Source organism: Condylura cristata, unplaced genomic scaffold (genome assembly GCF_000260355.1).
Source record: "Condylura cristata isolate star-nosed mole 26May11 unplaced genomic scaffold, ConCri1.0 scaffold00025, whole genome shotgun sequence".
Taxonomy (NCBI): domain Eukaryota; kingdom Metazoa; phylum Chordata; class Mammalia; order Eulipotyphla; family Talpidae; genus Condylura; species Condylura cristata.
The window spans coordinates 4,121,773-4,141,811 of NW_004567126.1; the positions used below are offsets into that span (position 1 = coordinate 4,121,773).

General features: G+C 39.5%; 1 protein-coding gene across 1 annotated transcript in view; it reads right to left on the bottom strand.

Annotated features, from left to right (window-relative positions):
- Window positions 1-19,764, bottom strand: part of LOC101634181 (caspase-4-like) — a 23,279-nt gene extending 3,515 nt beyond the window's left edge. The window contains 8 exon segments of the mRNA XM_004688762.1: window positions 1,593-1,699; window positions 2,318-2,356; window positions 2,359-2,463; window positions 3,317-3,551; window positions 12,462-12,635; window positions 13,299-13,399; window positions 16,272-16,534; window positions 19,721-19,764. Of these exon segments, the coding sequence (XP_004688819.1) occupies window positions 1,593-1,699; window positions 2,318-2,356; window positions 2,359-2,463; window positions 3,317-3,551; window positions 12,462-12,635; window positions 13,299-13,399; window positions 16,272-16,534; window positions 19,721-19,764 (1,068 nt within the window).
- Window positions 19,765-20,039: the final 275 nt, after the last annotated feature.

Below are 20,039 nucleotides of genomic sequence, written 5' to 3' on the forward strand. Positions count from 1 at the left end.
CCTCCGGGGCAGGCGGGGATCGAACTCATGCAGAAGTGGCTTTAGCTTCTTAGTGCAGTGCTTTAACCCGCTGTGCCACCAGGGAGGGCCTAATTTCATTTTCTTGATCCTCTGTATACCTTAATGCAAAAATGTTACATATTCTGAATTTTTATTTTCAAATGCAGATTTTTTTTTTTTTTACTTTGGAAATATCATATTCCTTTTGGGTCTGCTTTTATATCTGTTGGGATGGATCAGAGAATTTATTTCAGGCTCCTGAGTATCTACAGCTCAGAGAAGACATTTTTGAGTACTCTACAGACAAATTACGGTATATTTAGGCAGGCTGGTGACAGCAGGCACTATTCCAGCTCTGCTTGAGCTCCATAATATTGTTCCTTATAATCCCTGACTCAAGCAGTTTCTGCACAAATACATTATAGAACCCTCTGCTAAATACATTATGAGGCTCCTCTGAAAAGCCTCATGATATGGTGCAGCTCTCTTTCTTGATATGCTGTTCTGTGGACTCTAGTCACTTCTCCCTGAACTCTCATTTCTCTGTCAACTTTGGAGAGTCCACCAGGCTCTGCTTGTTCTTCTTCTCCCTCAGCTGTGGGCTGCAAATACTCAAGAAAGTAAGTTGAGGCTATGGGATGGCTCACTCTGATGTATTCCCCTTTTCTTAGGGACTAATTGCCTTATGTCCAGTGTATTGAAAATCATTGCTTAAAATGAACCCTGGTCTGTTCTTATCCTATTTTAGAGTGGAGTGTAAATGTGGTCTTTGTTAGTATATCTTTGATGGAGGCCTGAGTCTCTGATCCTAGATGTTAACTAGAAGATTTCCCTCAAGACTTATGATGCACTGGAGCTCTTAACCTTGACATTCCCTCCTTTAATCCCTATCAGGGCCTGATCCTCTCATCCCTCAGTATAGCACATGGCTTACTCCCTCCTCTCTCTCTCTCATTGATCAATAAGGACAATGTAGAGTAGTCAAAAACAGAGTACCCTAATCCAACAAGCTTTCACCTTATATATGAATAACACCTTATATATATATATATATATATATATATATATATATATATATATATATAAATAATAGTGAACTTTTATTCTTGCTCATGGAACATTCTTGTTTTTCTTAGAAATGGGAATGATATATATTTAAATAGCATGGCTTTTCACTACTTACATATCTTGTGAAAGCAGGGACTATTTCTGTTCTTTGTGTGTGTGTGTTTTATCTGCAACAGGCAGCCCCAACTCTTTATAAAGGCAATTGATAAATATCATAGATTTCATTCCAATTTTTCCATAATCTGAATATTTAATTATTCAAAACCACATTATCTTCATAGATAATTTTGTATATATCCATATTCTTCATATTTTCTCTTATCTCATACATCTTGAATACAGAATTTCAATGTGCATTAATTTCCTTTGCCTACCAGCGGTTAATAATTTGGAAATAATTAAAAAGAAAAGTATGTCACCATGTGAATAATATCCTATCATTTGTGTAATATATGCAGGTGAATTATCATATACATTTGTTTTGTCTTATATGAAAGACATGTAAGCCAATAGTTGGTACTTACCTTCAAAAATATTTCTATTAGGTGACAACACCAAGAATAGTTTCAAACATAATTTATAAGTTGAGTGATGAAGAGAGAAACACTTGTACTTCTCCAAGAAACATTATCTGTGAATAAAGGAAATGATAAAGTTTGAGTTACAGCTTTCATATTTTCAAAAAGGTCACAGATAGTAAATAAGTAAAAAAGACTAGCCGTGTACGTAAATGTATATATGTATAAAGACTATATAAAAGAATATATAACTAACTTAGAAGCTTTTGGTTAGCAATTTAGAAAGTCTGACCGCCTTTGTCCAAGCCTGAGAATTATTTTTCTGCACAAATCTGTCTTATTTTTCAAATGGATGGTTTCAAAATTGATCCTCTAAAGCCATTTACTACCCACTGGTTATAATCTCATATTACCAGTTCCCACTATTTATTTGTTGATCTTTTAACAAGATTTCATACATACATTCCTTATTTACCAAGTTTGAAAATACACTTTCTCAAAAGTCACTGACCGACACAGCTGTGCCCTGCTTATTGAGCTACCTATGCAGAGGAGATGGGAGACCAGTATCTTGAGTCTTGCCTTCTGGAACAAAACTGGGTAATGGTACTACAAAAGAAGGCTTCTCATCATTCCCTCAAAAATGCCTTGCAAAGACTGTTAGCTTGTGTCCTTCTCTAGGGCACGGGCCAGCCCTCATTCCCATCAATTACTGTCTATAAGTGAAAGACGTATATGTGGGATTGAGGAGCAGAAAGCCACAGAGTCTCCACATGGGTCTTGTGAACACCATGATCCATTAGGCCTTCTGGAGACCCGTCAGAGTCATTTTCTGGTGTTGCTTCAGGGTCACCGATATACAGCACCCCACTGTTCCCTGAGGGGACACAGTATAACAACACTGTTATCTTTTCACTGCTCATCACCTTTTCACAACCACTTGACAACTGAATAAATAGAGACCCTTTAATGAAGGTGTCCACATCACACAAACAAAATTGGCCCAACAAGACTTTATTTCTATTCATGTCTAATAGGGTGTCAATGAATAGCAACCAGCACTGTACCTGGAAGGTGCCTACTGACCAGAAGCAGTAAGGGGCTGAAGTCCACTACTGAATGTTCTGATGTGGGCTTAACGACAGTAAAATAACCGCAGTGCAAGGGAAGCCAAAGTTTGTTGCTGTAGTCTGCCAAAGCTAAACACCATCTCCACATCCCTTTTCCTCCCATTGCTGCTGTTTCTGTCCAAGTCATTTCTCACGTGATACAATTATATTGAAGCTTGAAGTAAAATGTTTATAGAAGAAAGTGATAGCATAATAATTTGATTTGGTTTGCTGAGGTGTGCTTTACATACAATAGAATTCACCCTTTTTAGTCGTACATTTAACTAAATTAGACAGAGCTCTATCAGCAGATGAGAAGTACAGTTCACCTTTCCCCCAGCTTCTTTCTATTCTCCGTCTCTTTTTCTACTCCCTCATATGATTAATGCTGTATGATTATTTTACCAATAAAAAGGCCAGGATCTTGCTCATACACAGCATCCTGCATTATGTAGCCTGCTCCACAACTCCTATCTCTTTGTCAGTGCAGTGTTGCCCGACGCAACAAAGTGAGGCACAGGGTCTTTTTACTATAAATACTGCGCATTTCACAATATGCATAATACAATCCTCAGGTTGCATGGCACAGCTCCCCAATTTCTGGACATCCTCAGAACTCACCACCTCTGCAGGCCTGGATGATAATGACCTTGGATTTATCCTTTAGATAAAAGCAGTTGCGGGTGTTGAAAATCTGGAAGATGGTGTCATAAGGTAAGACATCTGGCTTTTCATCACTGTGCATGGTTCCACAAATTTTATCCAGGATGCCATGAGACATAAACACTAAGAATGTGCTATCTGAAGTCATATGCTCGCAGCAGGCAGCAAATATTCTTAGCTTTAAAACCATGTCCTGAAAGACGGTAAACCTTTAAATATTAGACCATAATCCCTACTTCTACAGTCATACTTTGAGCAAAAGAAATAACAAATGCAATGTGCATAACACTTCACCCAATATAACAACACTGTTAAATTTTCACTGTTCATCACCTTTTCACAACCACTTGACAGCTGAATAAATAGAGACTCTTTAATGAAGGTGTCCGCACCTGGGTGCTTGGAACTGACAGTTCCGTTACTTTGTTGTTGTCTGTTACAGTGATAGTTACAGGAATTCTGAAAAATAGCACATATATAACAATAGTTATTATTTTAACAACTTATGAAAGTAGAATTCAGTGGCATTAAATGTATTCTCAGTGTTGTATAACTGGTCATATTCACAAGGAAGTTGTAACTCTAACACTGCTTTAATATTACGAGGCATTTGGTTGCCTATACTTGTTCTCAAATATTTTCTGATTTATATATGACCAGCTTAGAAATAAACAACTGGATAAAAAATCTTTAGATTTTAATTAGTTCAGAAGTATTACCGGCCATTTGCTTTCTGAAAGAAAGAGCAAATGTGTCTTTAAGCAAACTCAGTTCCTATTACTATTTTTCTCTTAGCCAACTACATTGTGCCCTCTGCTCCCAGACCTGTGAGGGATTATCACAGTTCCACTCCATGTACTATCCTAGAATACTTCATTTTGGTTAGAATATATTTGGCAGCAAAGCTATAGATACAGAAAAACACCCCTCAAGGGTCTCATGGAGCGTCAAAATCTGAATATACTTGATGAAAACAAATATAACCCATCCATCTACCCTCCCCATGCAGTTATCACCTTCCTAGTGGAAGATTTGGATTCACATTCTTGTTACAGTAAAAGACAAATAAAGCAAACCATCATTGATCCCCCCACTGCTGAGTGACAGGGGAAAGTGGCATCATCTCTGCTCCTCCCCAATCTTGTAACTTGGTAACTTGTAACTTCCTAGGTTGTTAGCATGGGTATTCTTTCCCCACCTATAAGCAGGTGAAGAGCCAAATTGTGAACACAGATCTTGTAGAGACCCAGTGAGGCTGGCAAATGTTGGTGTCCAGGAGCAAGATGAATGCATGAAAGAACCTCAGAGTTTACCAGGAAGCTCTCCATTGGCTGTAAGTAATAATGGTCTTAGCGGTCATTTATTTGATCTGGTACAAAGTACTGTGGCAAAGCTATTGCTTTCTGATAGTAAGAACTCATTCTTAACTCACACCAACATTCAAGAGAACTTATGGCAGATTTTGTTGGCATTATTAATACACATCTAGAAAAGCTGCTGATTAAGCTAGTTGTGGAAATGGAGTTTAAATGTATTTGTAACTTTTTACCCTCTGATTGGTTTTTATTGATTAATAGCATGGTTAGATTTTTCAATACTATGATTCTTTTAACAGAAAAGTAACTCTTCTACTTATATTGAAGTGTTTTTGCAGCTACAAATTATTATTTTTTAAAATTTTATAATATTTTATTTTTACATATTTTTGTGCATTTTTCCATCTCAGTTGCAATCCCCTAGGGTTTCCCATCACCATATCACCCATGTGCCATCACCATAGTCCAGTGAATTTCCCTCCCCCCTCTGTTTTTTATCCCATTCCCCACTCCATCCCCACAAAATGTCTCTGGTATATAGCTGTTCATCATTATCATTATTTTCTTGCCTGTTCTGTTATATTCCTGCTATGAGAGAAATCATTTAGTATTTTTCCTTTTCTTTCTGACTTATTTCACTAAGCATGATCTTTTCCACTTCCATCCATGTTGCTGCAAAAGACATGTGTTTCTTTTCTTTTGGTGGCTGAGTAATATTCCATTGTGTATATGTACCAAATCTTTTTAATTCAGGCGTCCATTTTTGGGCATTTGGGCTATTTCCATGTCTTTCCAATTGTGAATAAAGTAGCAATGAACATGGAGGTACAGGTATCTTTTTGAATCAGTGTTTTTATGTCTTTTGGATAGATACCTAAGAGTGGGATTGCTAGGTCGAAGGGACGCTCCATGTTTAGCAGTCTGAGGAACCTCCAAACAGTTTTCCATAGTGGTTGTACTAGTTTGCATTCCCACCAGCAGTGCAGGAGAGTTCCTTTTGATTATGAAACCTATCAGTGGTTATCAGAAGAAAAGAGGGGAGGGAATTGTGAATCAAGAAAAGTAAGGGGGGGGGCTCCTCTGGTGGCACAATGGGCTAAGTCACAGCACTATGAAGCTCTCCACAGTCACTGCAGCACAAGTTTGATCTCCAGCCAGGGAGCTGACTCAGATTGTGTGGCAGACCTCACCTGTCTTGCCTGCTACTCCCCTCAGCAGTGTGTTTTGGTATATCTTGTCTATTCTGCTACCTACTCTATCTCTGGCATATCCTCTCAACCCCCGCATCTCTGGCCTGCACCCCAGCCCTTGGTTGAATAAATAAATAAATCTTAAAAGAAAATAAAAAGGGGATGATGGTATGGTGAAAATTAAATTTGGACATTCAGCACTAAACTTAATGCAGTGCATACATACTGATTTTAATGATGTACACTGAAACTTTTATGAATATATGCATTTATATTAGAATGCATGTCACCTAAGAAAGAAAACAAATGCAATTATCAGGAGACTGGCCCACTGCAGTTCTGGTAGCAGTACAGCCATGGCCCAATTGTGCCTATGACATGGCTTTGACCATGCCTGCTGCTGTAACACAAAGGCCCTCCAGCAGGATCACTTTCTCTAATTATTTTGTCCAGCCTCTTAATCAGTCATGTGAGCACCCGTGTCATTTCTATAAATTCTCTTCTTAGGTTAAAAAAAAATATTTTTCTTTTCTTATGCTGTCTTTATCTAAATTTATAATCATAATCTCAATATGTTATCAAGTATCCCAACCATCTCAGTATTTTAAAAGAGTAGTAGAATTCATGGAAGAAGATATTTGGTCTAGACTTTTCTTTGTTGCGATATTTTTGATTATCAATTCAATTTCTTTACTAATACAGATATAGTCCATATAGTTTTATTACTATATTATACATAGTCATATTATATTGCATGTTTCTAAGGGTCCATTGATTCAGCTAAGTTAGGCAATTTAATGACACACATTTGTTTAAAGTACTCTACTACTACAATCTTTTTTTAAATCTCTGTAAGGACAGAAAATGACTCCACTTGTATTTCTGACTTTGGTTGTTGGTATCTTCTGCTTTAAAAAAAAAATTAGTTATTTATGCATACAAGAGCTGGGATGAAGCCAAAGGTGAAGGTGAATGGGAAGCAGAACAGACAGATTGGCTGATATACACTGCTGAGGGGAGCAGCAGGCAAGACAAGAGAGGTCTGCAGTACCATGTGGGTCAGCTCCATGGCCGGGGATTGAACTTGTGCTGCAGCGGTAGACAACAGTTTCATAGTTCTGAAAATTAACATCATATGCTACCAGGGAGGCCCCTGTTTTTCTTTTTTGTTGTTGTTTAAATAAAGGTGTGTCATTTTTGTTGATTATTTTAAAGAACTAAGTTTGGGTTTCCTTGATTTTCTCTCTTCTAACCTGCCGAGCTGTTGTGCTGAAGTTTCAGCACCAGAATTTCTTGCTCATTCTCTTTCATAATTTCTCTCTCTGTGGCTGTCCTCATGTTGTCCATCTATCTTATTCTTGTGTTTTCCCATGTCTTCCTTTAGTTTTCTGAGCATCTTTAAGACAGTTGTCTAAGTTCTTCCCTCTGGATTTCCTCAGGGATGGTTTCTTCATTTATTTTATTCCTTTGATGGTCTATGCTTTCCTGTTTATTTTGTGCTTTATGAAATTTTTGTAAAAAACTGTATTTTTGAGTTTGAACCTAAATTAGATTCTTTCCTTACCCCAAGGACTGTGGTTATTGTTTTAGTGTATCTCTGTGCCAGAGCTCAGCCTCAAGTGAAAGCTAAAGGTCGTCTCAGGTGCTGTTTGAGCTTGAGCATTCCTAAATTTTCTGTATTTGAAATTATTTTGAATAACAACACACACACACACCAGCAACTCAGATGCAGGTCCTTTGTGTGTCTTGGAAGCCATTTCATTGGGTGGGGACTGAAACATGGCATGCAGCTCCTATATCTACAGCCATCCAACAGTGCTCCCCAGCCATAACATGGCACCCTGACATTGGGAGGACAAGGTGCTTACTACCCACTTTGCATCCTTAAGTGTCATCATAAGTACAGGCTGCTGCTCCCACAGCTGCATGCCAGGGGACTGAGGGTGGGAGTAGGTAGCTGCCACTATACTCAGATTGAAATTGACTAAAATTAACTGCAATTTACCAGCCAGCTCTTCTCTGAGAGGATTCAAATAAACCCCAGAGCTCTAAAATAGTCACTTCAGACTTTTTCTGTCAGACAGTTGTTCTCCAGGTGGAGAGAGATGGAATCTGGGTGTTGTCTAACCCTCCTTCACTGACTTCACTCTGTGGTACTGGTTATTTTTCACTTGTGATCCCAGATATATTCTCTGATCTTCATTGTTCTGTGAATCAGACCATTGAGCTCTTTGGTTATCAACCTTCAAATTGTGTTTAGTCAAGAGAAAGCACTAGCAGGAGATCAGAGGAAATCAGAGAGCAGTGGAAGAGTGGGTTGAGGATATTCTACCCCTTCACATGCTCATATCCCAGGGTAGCCCGATTCCTGTCAGTGGCTGTGTTCTCTATTAGTACAAGGCACTTGGTGATCCTCTTCTCTAGTTCTCACCATATCACCACATGTTGTAACAATATATAGGCATGTGTGGGTATGTGTGGGGAGGTGTGTCTCCTAAGTAAAATAAAGCAGCACTTTCCACTTCAAAAATAACTATATGGAAGCAGACAGGCCAGCCAGTGAGCACACTCAGTAGAGCTCATGTGAAGTGGAACTTCTCAGGTTCCCATGCTTGTGGCTTAGGACTGTGGAAAGATACACAGGAATGCTACAGAAGTGAGCTACTAGCATTGGGTAAATGCAATCCCAGAGGCACTGTCAGAAATCAGGGGCTTTATGGGCCACACCTGGGACAGAGAGTGGGAGGGGCCCACTAGCAAACACACACCCACACATAAATAATGATGAAATTTTTATAAGCCACAAATAACCCTGAATGGCCATTGTTCTCCTGCCTAAAACAAAAGGTAATAGAGGTATCATACTCCCACACTTCAAACTACATTACAAAATACAATACAGTACAAACTACACTACAGACTTCAAAATACACCAATCCAGTATGATACTGGAACAAAAACACATAGACCAATGGAACCTAATAGAAAGCCCAGAAATAAAGCCACACCATATGGACAAATAATCTTTGACATATAATCAAAGAGCATGCAATGGAATTAGAACAGTTTGTTTAATAAATGGTGCTGGGAAAACTGGACCACCATAAGCAAATGGATAAAACTAGACCACTACCTCACACCATGCACAAAAATCAACTTAATATGAATGAATGAACTGAAGATAAGACCTGAAATCATGAAATATATAAAAGAAAATATAGGTTAAACACTACATGGCATACATCTAGCAACATCTTCGAGGATTCATCCTGCAAGAAAAAGAAGCAAAGGGAAAAATAAACAGCTTGGGTTACATAAAATTAAAAAGCTTTTGTACAGCAAAAGGGGCATTGACCAAAACAAAGAGACACCCTACCAATTGGAAGAAAATTTTTGCACCCATTCCACTGATAAGGAACTAATCACAAAGATACACAAAGATCTCACAGGACTCAGCAACAACAATAACAAAAAGGTAAACAGTCTGGTCAAAAAATGAGAAGAATAACTTAAGAGACTCCTCCAAAGAAGAAATTCCAATGGCCAAGATGGATATGAAAAAATGTTTAACATCTCTTATAATCATCAACAATATATGTTGGTGAGTATGTGGTAGGAACCTCACCAGTCCTTATACTGCTGGTTGGAATGCACTGGTTGGTTGGTACAACCACTATGGAAAGCTGTATGGAGATTCCTCAGCCACTAAAATTGGAGCTACCATATGACTAAAATTGGAGCTACCAATAGTAGTTCCACTCCTATGGAAAGGACACAAAATTTATTTATTCAAAAGGATATTTGCACCCCTTTGTTTACTGCAGCATTATTTGCAACAGGTAATAATTGGGGGAAAAAATGCCTTCTTGAGTGGATTGAGAAGACATGATATATATATCAATGGGATACTATTCAGCAATCAAAAGAGACAAAATCATGCCATTCTCAGCAACATGGATGGAGCTGGAAAGATTATACTCAGCAAAATAAGTCAGAAGGAAAAATAATAATATTTGGATGGTTTCACTTATAGAAGGAAAATAAGAGAACCAAATGAGGGTCCAAGGCAAAAGACATAATAATAACAATAAAAAAACAACAGAAACAAACAACATAAAGAGACAACTATCAATCAGAGACATTTTGTTGGGGAGCGTTGGGGAAGGAAAGAGACTAAAGCGAAGATGGGACGCGCACAAGGTACTATGGTGATGGTGCACGGGTAAAATAGTGATGGATATTCTATGAGGGCATAAGAAAAGAAAGCAAACATTAAAAAAAAAGGAAATAATGTTGTAAAATATAATAAGCAAATTAAGAATATATATATGGTAGGTTCAAGACGGCAGTAGATTGGAGTCCCTGGGGTCAGGTCTGTTGGTACTCACAGCTAGATTGTAGCAAGGCAAAGCCAGTAACATCTAAAAGAAAAACAAATGATTACAGAGCACACTGAAAGTAACATGGAGAAGGGGCCTGAGCAGCAGTGAAAGGGCCCAGCAGGTAGGTCCTCCTGACAGGCAAGGTGCACTCCACCAGCCCAGTGGGCCTTGTAAGCAGCAGAGTGGAGTGTGAAAAGCCTTACGTAGTCACCCTTGGTGGATCTCAGGAAGCCCCAGGATTGAAGCTGGAAGCAGACCTGGGGTGGACATGGACTTGTGGAAAATTAGGGCTAGTCCTAGAAGCAGCTGCACAAGCAATAGCCCTTGGCATACTTCAGCGAGCTCCTCCAGGCAAGGTCTGAAGCAGCCCTACTGGCAAAAGTCCACCCACAGAACTCAGTGCACCACAGGAAGGTCCTGTAAGCAGCTTGTGTCCCTGAAGGCTCCAGTAAAACTCAGTGAGCTCCAGGATAGGAACAGGAAGTAGACCTACTCCATCAGGTCCCAAAGAACCCGATAAGCTCTGGGGCCGGTCCCAGAAGTAATGAGACCCCATAGGTCCTGGTAAGGGAGCAGACATGACAAGTCCTGGCAGTCAACTGCAAAGCTCTTCAGCAAAAGCTCCAGCTCCTACAGCCCAGAAAGACAGAGCAACACTATATGGACAGACAGCCTTTTGGGTAGGAGTGGGATTGATCAACCTTTGGTCAGCATATTCACAAAGACCCAAATTTTAACTAGCACATCACTTAGCAATCACAGCAGGTACAATCACATCCACCCAATCAAACCAATAAGATACCAAATATTTAACTTAAACCCTTATTCTCAAGTGTGAAAGTAGTTACTGCATCACCCAGGAGCTTCTAGAAATTTAGAATCTTGTTTCCTACTTCCTAAATCAGAACTTTCACTTTTAACAAGATCCCTAGGTGAGGCAAGTGTCCGTAAAGTTAGAGAAGCTAACAAATGTACAGCTCTGTCACCCTTATAAGCTATACAAGTGGGACTACATTAAACTAAGAAGCTTCTTTGCAATAAAAGAATTATCATTAAAACACAAAAATACTCTGCTCAATAGGAGAAAATATTTGCATATCATACAATAAGAGACTAACATCCAAGATCTACAAAGAACTCACAATTCAACAAAAAGAAAACAACCCATTCAAAAATATGGGCAGAAGAGCTGAGTGGAAAGTTTTCTAAGGAAGATATACAGAGGTCAACAGGTACATGAGAAAAGGTTCAACATGATTTATCATCAGGGAAATGCAAATCCTAACCACAATGAGATACCACCTAATACCTGTGAAAATGGCCTATCTTGGAAACCCAGAAACAACAAATATTGGCAGGGTACAGAGAAAAAGAAACCCTCGTACATTGTTGATGGGAATGTAGACTTCATCTCCTGTGGAAAACAGTAGAGAGATTTGTCAAGATACTAAGGCTAGATCTACCATCTGATCCAGTACAAGACTACTCCTAGGTATCTAACTGAAGAATACAAATTCACTAATTTGCATTAGTGCTGTTCACTGTGGCACTATGCTATTTACAATAGCCAAGTTATGGGAACCTAAATGCCCACTGACAAAGATGTAGGATGCATACACAATGGAATATTACTCAGTATTAAAAAAAGATAAATTCTTGCCATTAGAGGCAACATCAATGGACCACAGTGGGTAATGCTAAGTGAAATAAGTCAAAAGGACAAAGAAAAATACCAGGTAACTTCACTTTCAAAGAGATAAAATCAAGGAACTGGCAAAACTAAACCAAAAGAAAGCTAGAAGTCATATTTCATATAACTTCATATTTTTAGGCTTAGCACTTGAATGGGGTGGGAACAAAAGAGGCAGAAGGATGAATGGCCTAGGGAGAGGGCTCTGAGTGCTTTGATGGTGGGGACGCATATGTGAGGAGGTGTGAACCTATTCCCTTAAATCATGTAAACCAGTGTTACCTCAATAAAGGAAGAAAAAGAGCTCCAAGAAAAATCTATTACATAATTACAATATATGTGCATGACTGCTTGCAAACATACATGAGCATATATGTGTTTGTTTGCATAACACTGCCCCAAAAAAGTATAGGTGGGCCCAGAGAAATGAAATGAATGTCTTCAAGTACAAAGTTGATCAGCCACTGACCTACATGGGCATGTGAGTTTACGTGGACTGAGCAGGTAGCTGGCAGGGGCTCTTACCCTGGCTGTGAGATTCTCTTCCACTCACACACTATAGTCCAGGTCCTCAAGCAGACCCTTCATCCCAATGATGTCGTGGTTGGATCCAGTGCATTTGGGAAGATTTTTAAACTCTGTGTTACAAATGATGAGAGCCAGGCGAGTGTGGTTCCCTTTCTCTTGTATTGGATAAATCTGCAGAAGAAAGGCAATTTAGGCACACTGCATTTTTTTTTTAACATATTCATTGTGGTCAGAGTTGCACTCTCAAGAAAATAATAGCCATTTTCTTATCTGCTCACTTTTGCTAGAACTGTTTCTTTACTCTCTTCTATTAATGGATTATAGGAGGACTTCTGAAAGGAAGCAGAAGGAATGGGGAATGAGCTCAAACCCAGGGTATGAATATAAAAAGCAAACCCCCAGAGTGATGAAACAAGAACGTTTTATGGAGTGGATTAGAATATTTTTTCTTTTTCTTCCTTCTCTTTAGACAAACATTACCTAATATTCAAGATTCAAATCACATTTTAACATTTTCCACATACTTTAACCCACAGTGACTATAACTCAACCATGGAGTTCCTTATAGAGCATGATTTTTATAGCATCTCTTCATGCTTCCAGCATCTATACATAATGGGTTGCTATTTCACTATTGCATATTAAAGTTTTCTAACAGAATGATATCAACCCATAAGTATTTTGTACTGCTTAAAATGCCTAAAGATATCACTAAAAAAATAAAAAAAAAAAACAAAACCACTACACTCTCTCTTTGAGGACTTCTGGATATTGTATCTCTAGGTCACATTTCTACTTTAATTTTACCCCCATTCCATTCACTGAGCATCTCACAGTTTCAGCCTTCTTTCTGCAGAGTTCCAGGAAGTCTTCACAGGGACAAAGCTTAAGCTTGCCTGTGTGTTCTCTGGATGTTGTCCTTGCTGCAAAAGTACCTGCAAGTTTCAAAAATTTTAAACACAGAGGGTGGTGTCTAGTAGGCTGCTCTCTCACTGGGCTCTAGGCCCTATGTCAATCAAGAAACCTTCACAGAAGACATTCATTATTTTGGAAGATGGAAGAAAACTTTGTATGTGACATCTTAGCTTACAGAGTTATACTTTTGTCCATTATTAACAGAGATCAACTGTAGTCAGGCAAGTAGTCATTTTGTGGGAAGTATCTGACTGTAAGAATTACCTAAAAATAGCAGCATATGATTCTTTGGTGAAGAATGGAAGAAAGTCTCATAAGGCTCTGATGATATACCTCATCTTACAAGAAGTATCTGGCTAGTTCCTGAGAACAACTGGAAGAAGTGATTTTTATTCTGGATGGTACTTCCCTCTCATCTTTCTCAATATACATGGATTTAAATATTTGGCTCCTTAGTTCTTGATTCCATATACAGTTACTTACAAAATCTGGGTTTAGTGCCTCAGAAAACTAGCTGGCTGGGGACCTAACTTGCTAGAGCTGGTTGCAAGCTCCCTGGCAAGGGCTGGTTGTCAGATAGCTGGCTCAGGGTGATAACCATGAGAGACAGAGACAGATAGAGGAAAACAATACTTCGGGATAGTGTCACACCCTGGCATCCAGGGGGAATGTCAGAAAGCCCCAGGGCAGCAGAAATTACCAGCACAGTGGAAAGCCCCCAGGAGTGATTATAAAAGTCTACCCCCAGCAGTAGAGAGCTCCTCACTTGGACCTGCTCCTGCTGTCAGGAGTCTTTCCTGCAATAAAACACGTGTTAACCCTCATTCCAGTGTGTTGATTAGTGCTTAATTACTAGCACACAAGATCTCAGCCGACTAGTAACAAGGAAAGGTTTGATTTGTTGTTTTTCATTCCCTGCATAGCTGTGGAGTGGCTGAGATGACAGGGAAACATTAGGCTTTCTGGGGTGCTGGGCAAAGGACGTGTCCTTCCTGAAGACCTTGAGCTCAGAGGGTGGTGAGTCTTCTGGGGCAAGTGTGTTGGGGAACACCAAGAGAACAGGTTCAGGATGAAGACTATTAATGACCATTTCTCCTCTATCTAGTCTTTTGCTTACAATTTTTAAAAATTCCTAATTTTGTATATATTTTAGATTAGGTGTAGTCCCCATAGAATCCCTACCACCAACTCATCTGTGTACATTCACCTTACTCCCTTGTGCTCTCCCCACCCATGTGGGGAACCCTTTCCTTCTCCTCTCCCCTGCAGAATGTCTCTGATTAATAGCTGTCTGGTTATTTTTATCTGTGTTGTTTTGCTTTTTTTTTTAAAATAAAGTTATTCCCCTCCACCCCTATCCCCAATGCCTCGTTTGGTTTCCCTATATTCCTCCTATAAGTGAAACCATCCAATATTTTCCTTTTTCTTTCTGGTTCATTTCACTGAGATCACACCTTAAAATTTTTGTAAGCAACCATAAGAAGAAAGTTGCTTACAGGGTAAGCAGGGTACCCTGTATGATTCCCCAAATTCCCACAAAAGAAAAAGGAATTTAAGAGAAGGGCTCCCTTGACTTTCTCACATGAGTGGATTAGGCTGTAATACAGCACACAATGGAATATGCCGCAGCTGTAAGAAAAAGATAAAATCTTGCCATTTGTAACAACCTGTATGAAACTGAAGGGGATTATGCTAGGTGAAGTAGGCTAGAAGGAGAAAGACACATACAGGAGAGTGCCACAGGTATGGGAAATATAGAGAAATACAGAAAAGTGAAAGAAAGGATTGAATAAAGCCAAAATAGTAAAAAAAAAAAAACTCTAGAAATATGAGTGTAGAAAACTGATGGGGGAAGGACAAAGAACATTATGGTCGAGGGCTATGGGCGCTTTGGTGGTAGGTGGAGTGAGGCCACACATATCTGAAAGATGTGGTCCTGTACCGCTAAATCACACACAGCATTGTGAACCACTGTCACTTCAATTAAAAGAGTTCAATATAAAATTAAACAAAAAACTACTGGTTTGGGCCCAGACACTGGGAGCACAGACTTAGAGAAAGTGCTAAATTATGTCCTATATTTGCTGCCCAGTTACTCTATCACCGGTAATATTTACTATCTTTCATGAAACGCAATGCGTGGATTTGGCACTGTGAAGTCTGTGAGAAGCATTCCTAAGATTTCTATTTGTAAAAAAAAAAAAAAAAAAAATTGGGAAAATGTTTTTTTGTTTACACAGAATGTATGCTATTCTGTATTTTGGTTCTATACCTATTAAAGCTTGAGTTATGTATTTTGGGGAGTGGAGAGATGCTCCAGAGAAAAAGCTTAGAAACTTGTCTAACTCAAGTAAATAGAAAAGGAGGGGGATGCAACAGTTGTTTCAGTTTTTCTTGCAAGCCCTTCATGAACCACAATTACCTTCTGTCACTGATCAAAGTCAAGGTCTTTGAGTTTGTTTGTTAGTTTACCCCTGGGGAGGGTAGAATACAGTCTAATAGGTTATATTATTATCCTCTAAAATAAAACTACTTTAAAAATAGCAAAAGTGTAAGCCCTATTTTAGGAAGGACACAGGGACTACAACTGAGATGAAAAAAGTAAAAAAAAAAAAATGAAGAAAAAAATATATATATAGTTTAACAAAAAAGAAAAGAGAAAGACATCAAGAAACAAAGCAGAAAACAGGAGGAGGATGTTACTGGGATAAAGCAAAGAACAGGGAGAGAAGTTCAGCTGATGCGTGCTACGTGTTAGCGGATGGGAGCGTCAGGTGACTACAGATGGAAGGAGCAAATGCACTATCTTGTGTCTGCAAAGTGAGTCAACATTGGGAGTCCAGAGTCAAGAGCAAGTGCAGACATCCCTTGCACAGAACTAATGTCTCTTACTTGAAAACCCCAACTTGTCAGCAAGGACAGAGTCGGTCTTACAGATGCAGTCAATCAGTGTTTGGCTGTCAGGAGACCCCTTCAGGATCACAAAGTCAATCAGGCAGCGGGCCTTGGCTATAGTTGTAACATTTCCTGTTTTCACTATTTCAGCCTCCTTTGGATTCAATATCTTGTGACTTAGTACACTAGCCAACAAGGCGTTCAGGGTATCTTCAGATACTGACTTAACAACATTTTCCGTTTTTCCATTAATCCCTTTTCTGTTGGAAGCAGAAAGATAGTAAAACTTTACAAACATAGTAAATCACATCACTCTGTCACTGCATTAGCCAGAATTCTCTTTTTTTCTATATGTAGTCTCTCTTAATTGGTTAAATGTCCCAAGGAATGGACCCAATATTCCTTCCAATCTTAGCTAATGGACCTCACTCCAAGAATCCCAACCCATGTGGGTTCAAAATAAGACAATCCTTACCCAGTCTGTTCTCTGTGATGAGTTCTGCTTTGGTGAATGGTAAGGCCCAAGGAATCTGACCTGAGCTCTTGCTTTGCTGATTTTTCGCTTTAACTTCCACAGACTTAATGGTCACATTCTTGCTATTTTCATGTCTTTTACTTACGGACAGCAGTGCATGGTGAACCTGTCTTACTGATTTAAACTTCAGTCATTTGATATTTGACATTTAAATAAGATCCACAAAAGAATCTCAGTAAATGGAGCCCTGGTGGTGCAACGGGTTAAAGCATAGCACTGAGAAGCTAAAGCCACTTCAACATGAGTTTGATCTGTGCCCGCCCTGGAGGTGACCCACATGGTGCGACAGACCTCCCTTGACCCACTGCTGCTCCCCTCAGCAGTGTACTTCATCAGTTGTCCTGTTCTGCTCTCTACTCTGGTCTGGTGAATCCTCTCACTGCCCCTGCACCTCTGGCTTATACCCCAGCTCTGTATGAATAAATAAATAAACATTAAAAAAAAATAAACATTAAAAAAAAAAAAGAATCTCAGAATCTCAGTAAATGAGGTTACAGACCTACTGAATATTTAGTTTTTCTATGAGGAAAACCCAGCTGAGTAGCTGGCTTACCAGTCACATACCACATAGCCTGAGATCAGAGTAGAAGGCTACTTCTTTTATTCTCTAAATATTACTCATCAAAGTCTATAAAATTCAGTGAACAACAACATTTTGAGTCAATGTATCTCAGCTCTCTTTCCTAAAAACACAACTTGATCAAACAAACAACTTGCCAGCAATGGCCTTTGTGGCTCTCCTATTGTGAAGCAGCAAAACAACGAACTTACAAACACTGGGAAGAATAGGGACTTTCTGATGGGCAGAGCATGGTCACGTGCAGGGACACGTCACAGCACAGCATCTGTGGATGTTTGTATATATACCTATGGGTGAGGGAAGCTTTCCTTGTGTCTAGTGAGACCCTGAATTTATGTTTTAGGATTTATTCTCACCAAAGAATCTGATATTATGATATTATATCTATTTATGTACACAGTAATATATATATATATATATATATATATATATATGCATGTATATACACACACACACATATATGTGTGTGTATATATATGAGATAAAGATATGATAAAGTCATGACATTTCATCTCAAACTTAAACAATGTAATATTGTAATTATATCTCAAAGCTGCCAACTCAGATCATGGCAACTTCTAAATTTAAATAAATCAAGTGTTGCAAGCCTCCAGGCCTGTACTTATCTCCTCTCAGCCCTGGCTGGACAGGTACTGGGAAAGTACCACAAAGAAAAAATGTTGATGCCAAGTAACACCTGTTCAGGGTGTCCATGCTTCCAAACCCACACAAATTAAACCTCTTCCAGAGGATTCATTTTATCTCAGAAGTGGAAAGACTCCAGTGACTTTTCTAGCCAATTTTGATGTAGCATATATATCATATACATCAAAGGTTTGATGTATCCTACAGGGTCCCATAAAACAGCTTCTGCTACTCATCTCTACTAGTAACAGATGTTCTACTTATTTGAGGAAATTCATTCCATAGTGTCATTTCCTCCAGCTTTTATTTAATAGTTAACATCAAAACAATTAGGAAAAGGACTGCAAGATAAGATCGTTCACAAACCTGGCACCTGGGGAAGTTTGCTGGAATATGAGGTCATTTCCACAGAAAAGGGGAGTTTAGGAAATGGGAGAGGGAGTTCAACTACCTGGAAATTACTCAAAAGAAACCAATCTGTCTTGCTCTCTGACTCCCTTCCTTTGGAGCTGTGTTTAGATAGGGGTCTAGAAGCCTGGTCAGGAGGCCTTCAAAGAGAAAGTTTGTAGGTAAGGGACTGGCTAATTGCATCCGGACTGTGGTGGTTATCTGACCAGGCCCTTTTTTACTATACCTATTTGCTGCCCCACAATGAATTTTAGATTTTGGTTAGACAAAAAGTGAAGAATCCTGCTCTTTTGTTTATGAGCTTTGTCACCTTGGACTAAGCCTAATTCCTTGAACTATACAGTGGCCAGAGTATCAACATAAGAATCGCTGTGTGGATTTCATGACGAAGTATATTTAATAAACATTCCTTTAAGTTATATGGGCACATACACTTCAATGATGTGTCCACTTAACATATGGGATGATCCCATGATCTTTCAGGTGAGAAACCAAAGCATAGGGAGATTAAACAGCCTTTCCAAGGTCACACAACAAGTTTCAAACTTGAAAGGTCATCCAGGCCCCTCACCCAAGTCCCTCACCCAGGCCCCCAGAGTGGCAAAAGGTATCAATATCCAGCGGTATATCAAGATGAGATGGCTGCTGAGTTGGCGTCAGGATGTAGCCTCAGGTTGCTGCTCCCGCCCACAGGTAGCTGCTCAGATAAGGATCAAAGACACTGAACAAAGGTGACTGTAGACCAAAAGGGCAGCGTGACTCACTGGTATTTCCCACTACCTCCCCAGGCTTGACAGAGTGGGACATATAAAAAAAAAAAACCCTAGCCTGTACACTGGCCTGCACACTGGGGCTGTACACTCGGTGAGACTTCGCAGGCCCCTACTAGAGATCTATGAACCTCACCGGGAAGGGCAATAAAGCCTTCCCCTCTCTTGCTTCTGTCTCCTTGCCTTAAACTTACAAAACCCAGGTAGTCTGGTGGCAGATCCAATGTTCCTTTATCGTGCGAGACTACCTCCTCCACCTGACAGGGGTATGCACACAGTAAGAGCTCAGTACTATTGTACTGATGGTTACATTATTGTGATGGCTTTAGATAGCCCTGGAAGCAGGTGCTGTGCCACAAGTTTCTCTAGTATGTGTTTGCATTGTTTCATTCTAAAGACCTTGTGTGCTGGATGGGGCAGGTTACTATGGTGTCTTCACCTGAATAGTGTGCCTGTAGATGACTCAGGGAAAAGATGAGCCTGAATGAGAATCCAGTTTGTCTCATACCTGGAAAGATCTTTGGGATCACAAACCTCTTCCTTCTCTAGCATGTGTCAAGTCCTCTCAAAGGACACGGGAGGTAATGCTGAGGTGGTGCCTGCTTTCAAAAGGCCTAAGGTAAACTAGGATAAAAGCACAGTTTGAAGAAAAAAATACGACAGTAGAAGAGAATAGACAATTCACCAAAGGGTAGGAAAAACTAATGTGCGAACACAGGATTACAGAAAAGGGTAGATTTGAAAATGCTCCTGACAGAAAGAATGGTAGACTACAGGTCAAAAAAAGGAGGCTGTTGGGCCCTCCCTGTTGGTGCAACAGGTTAAAG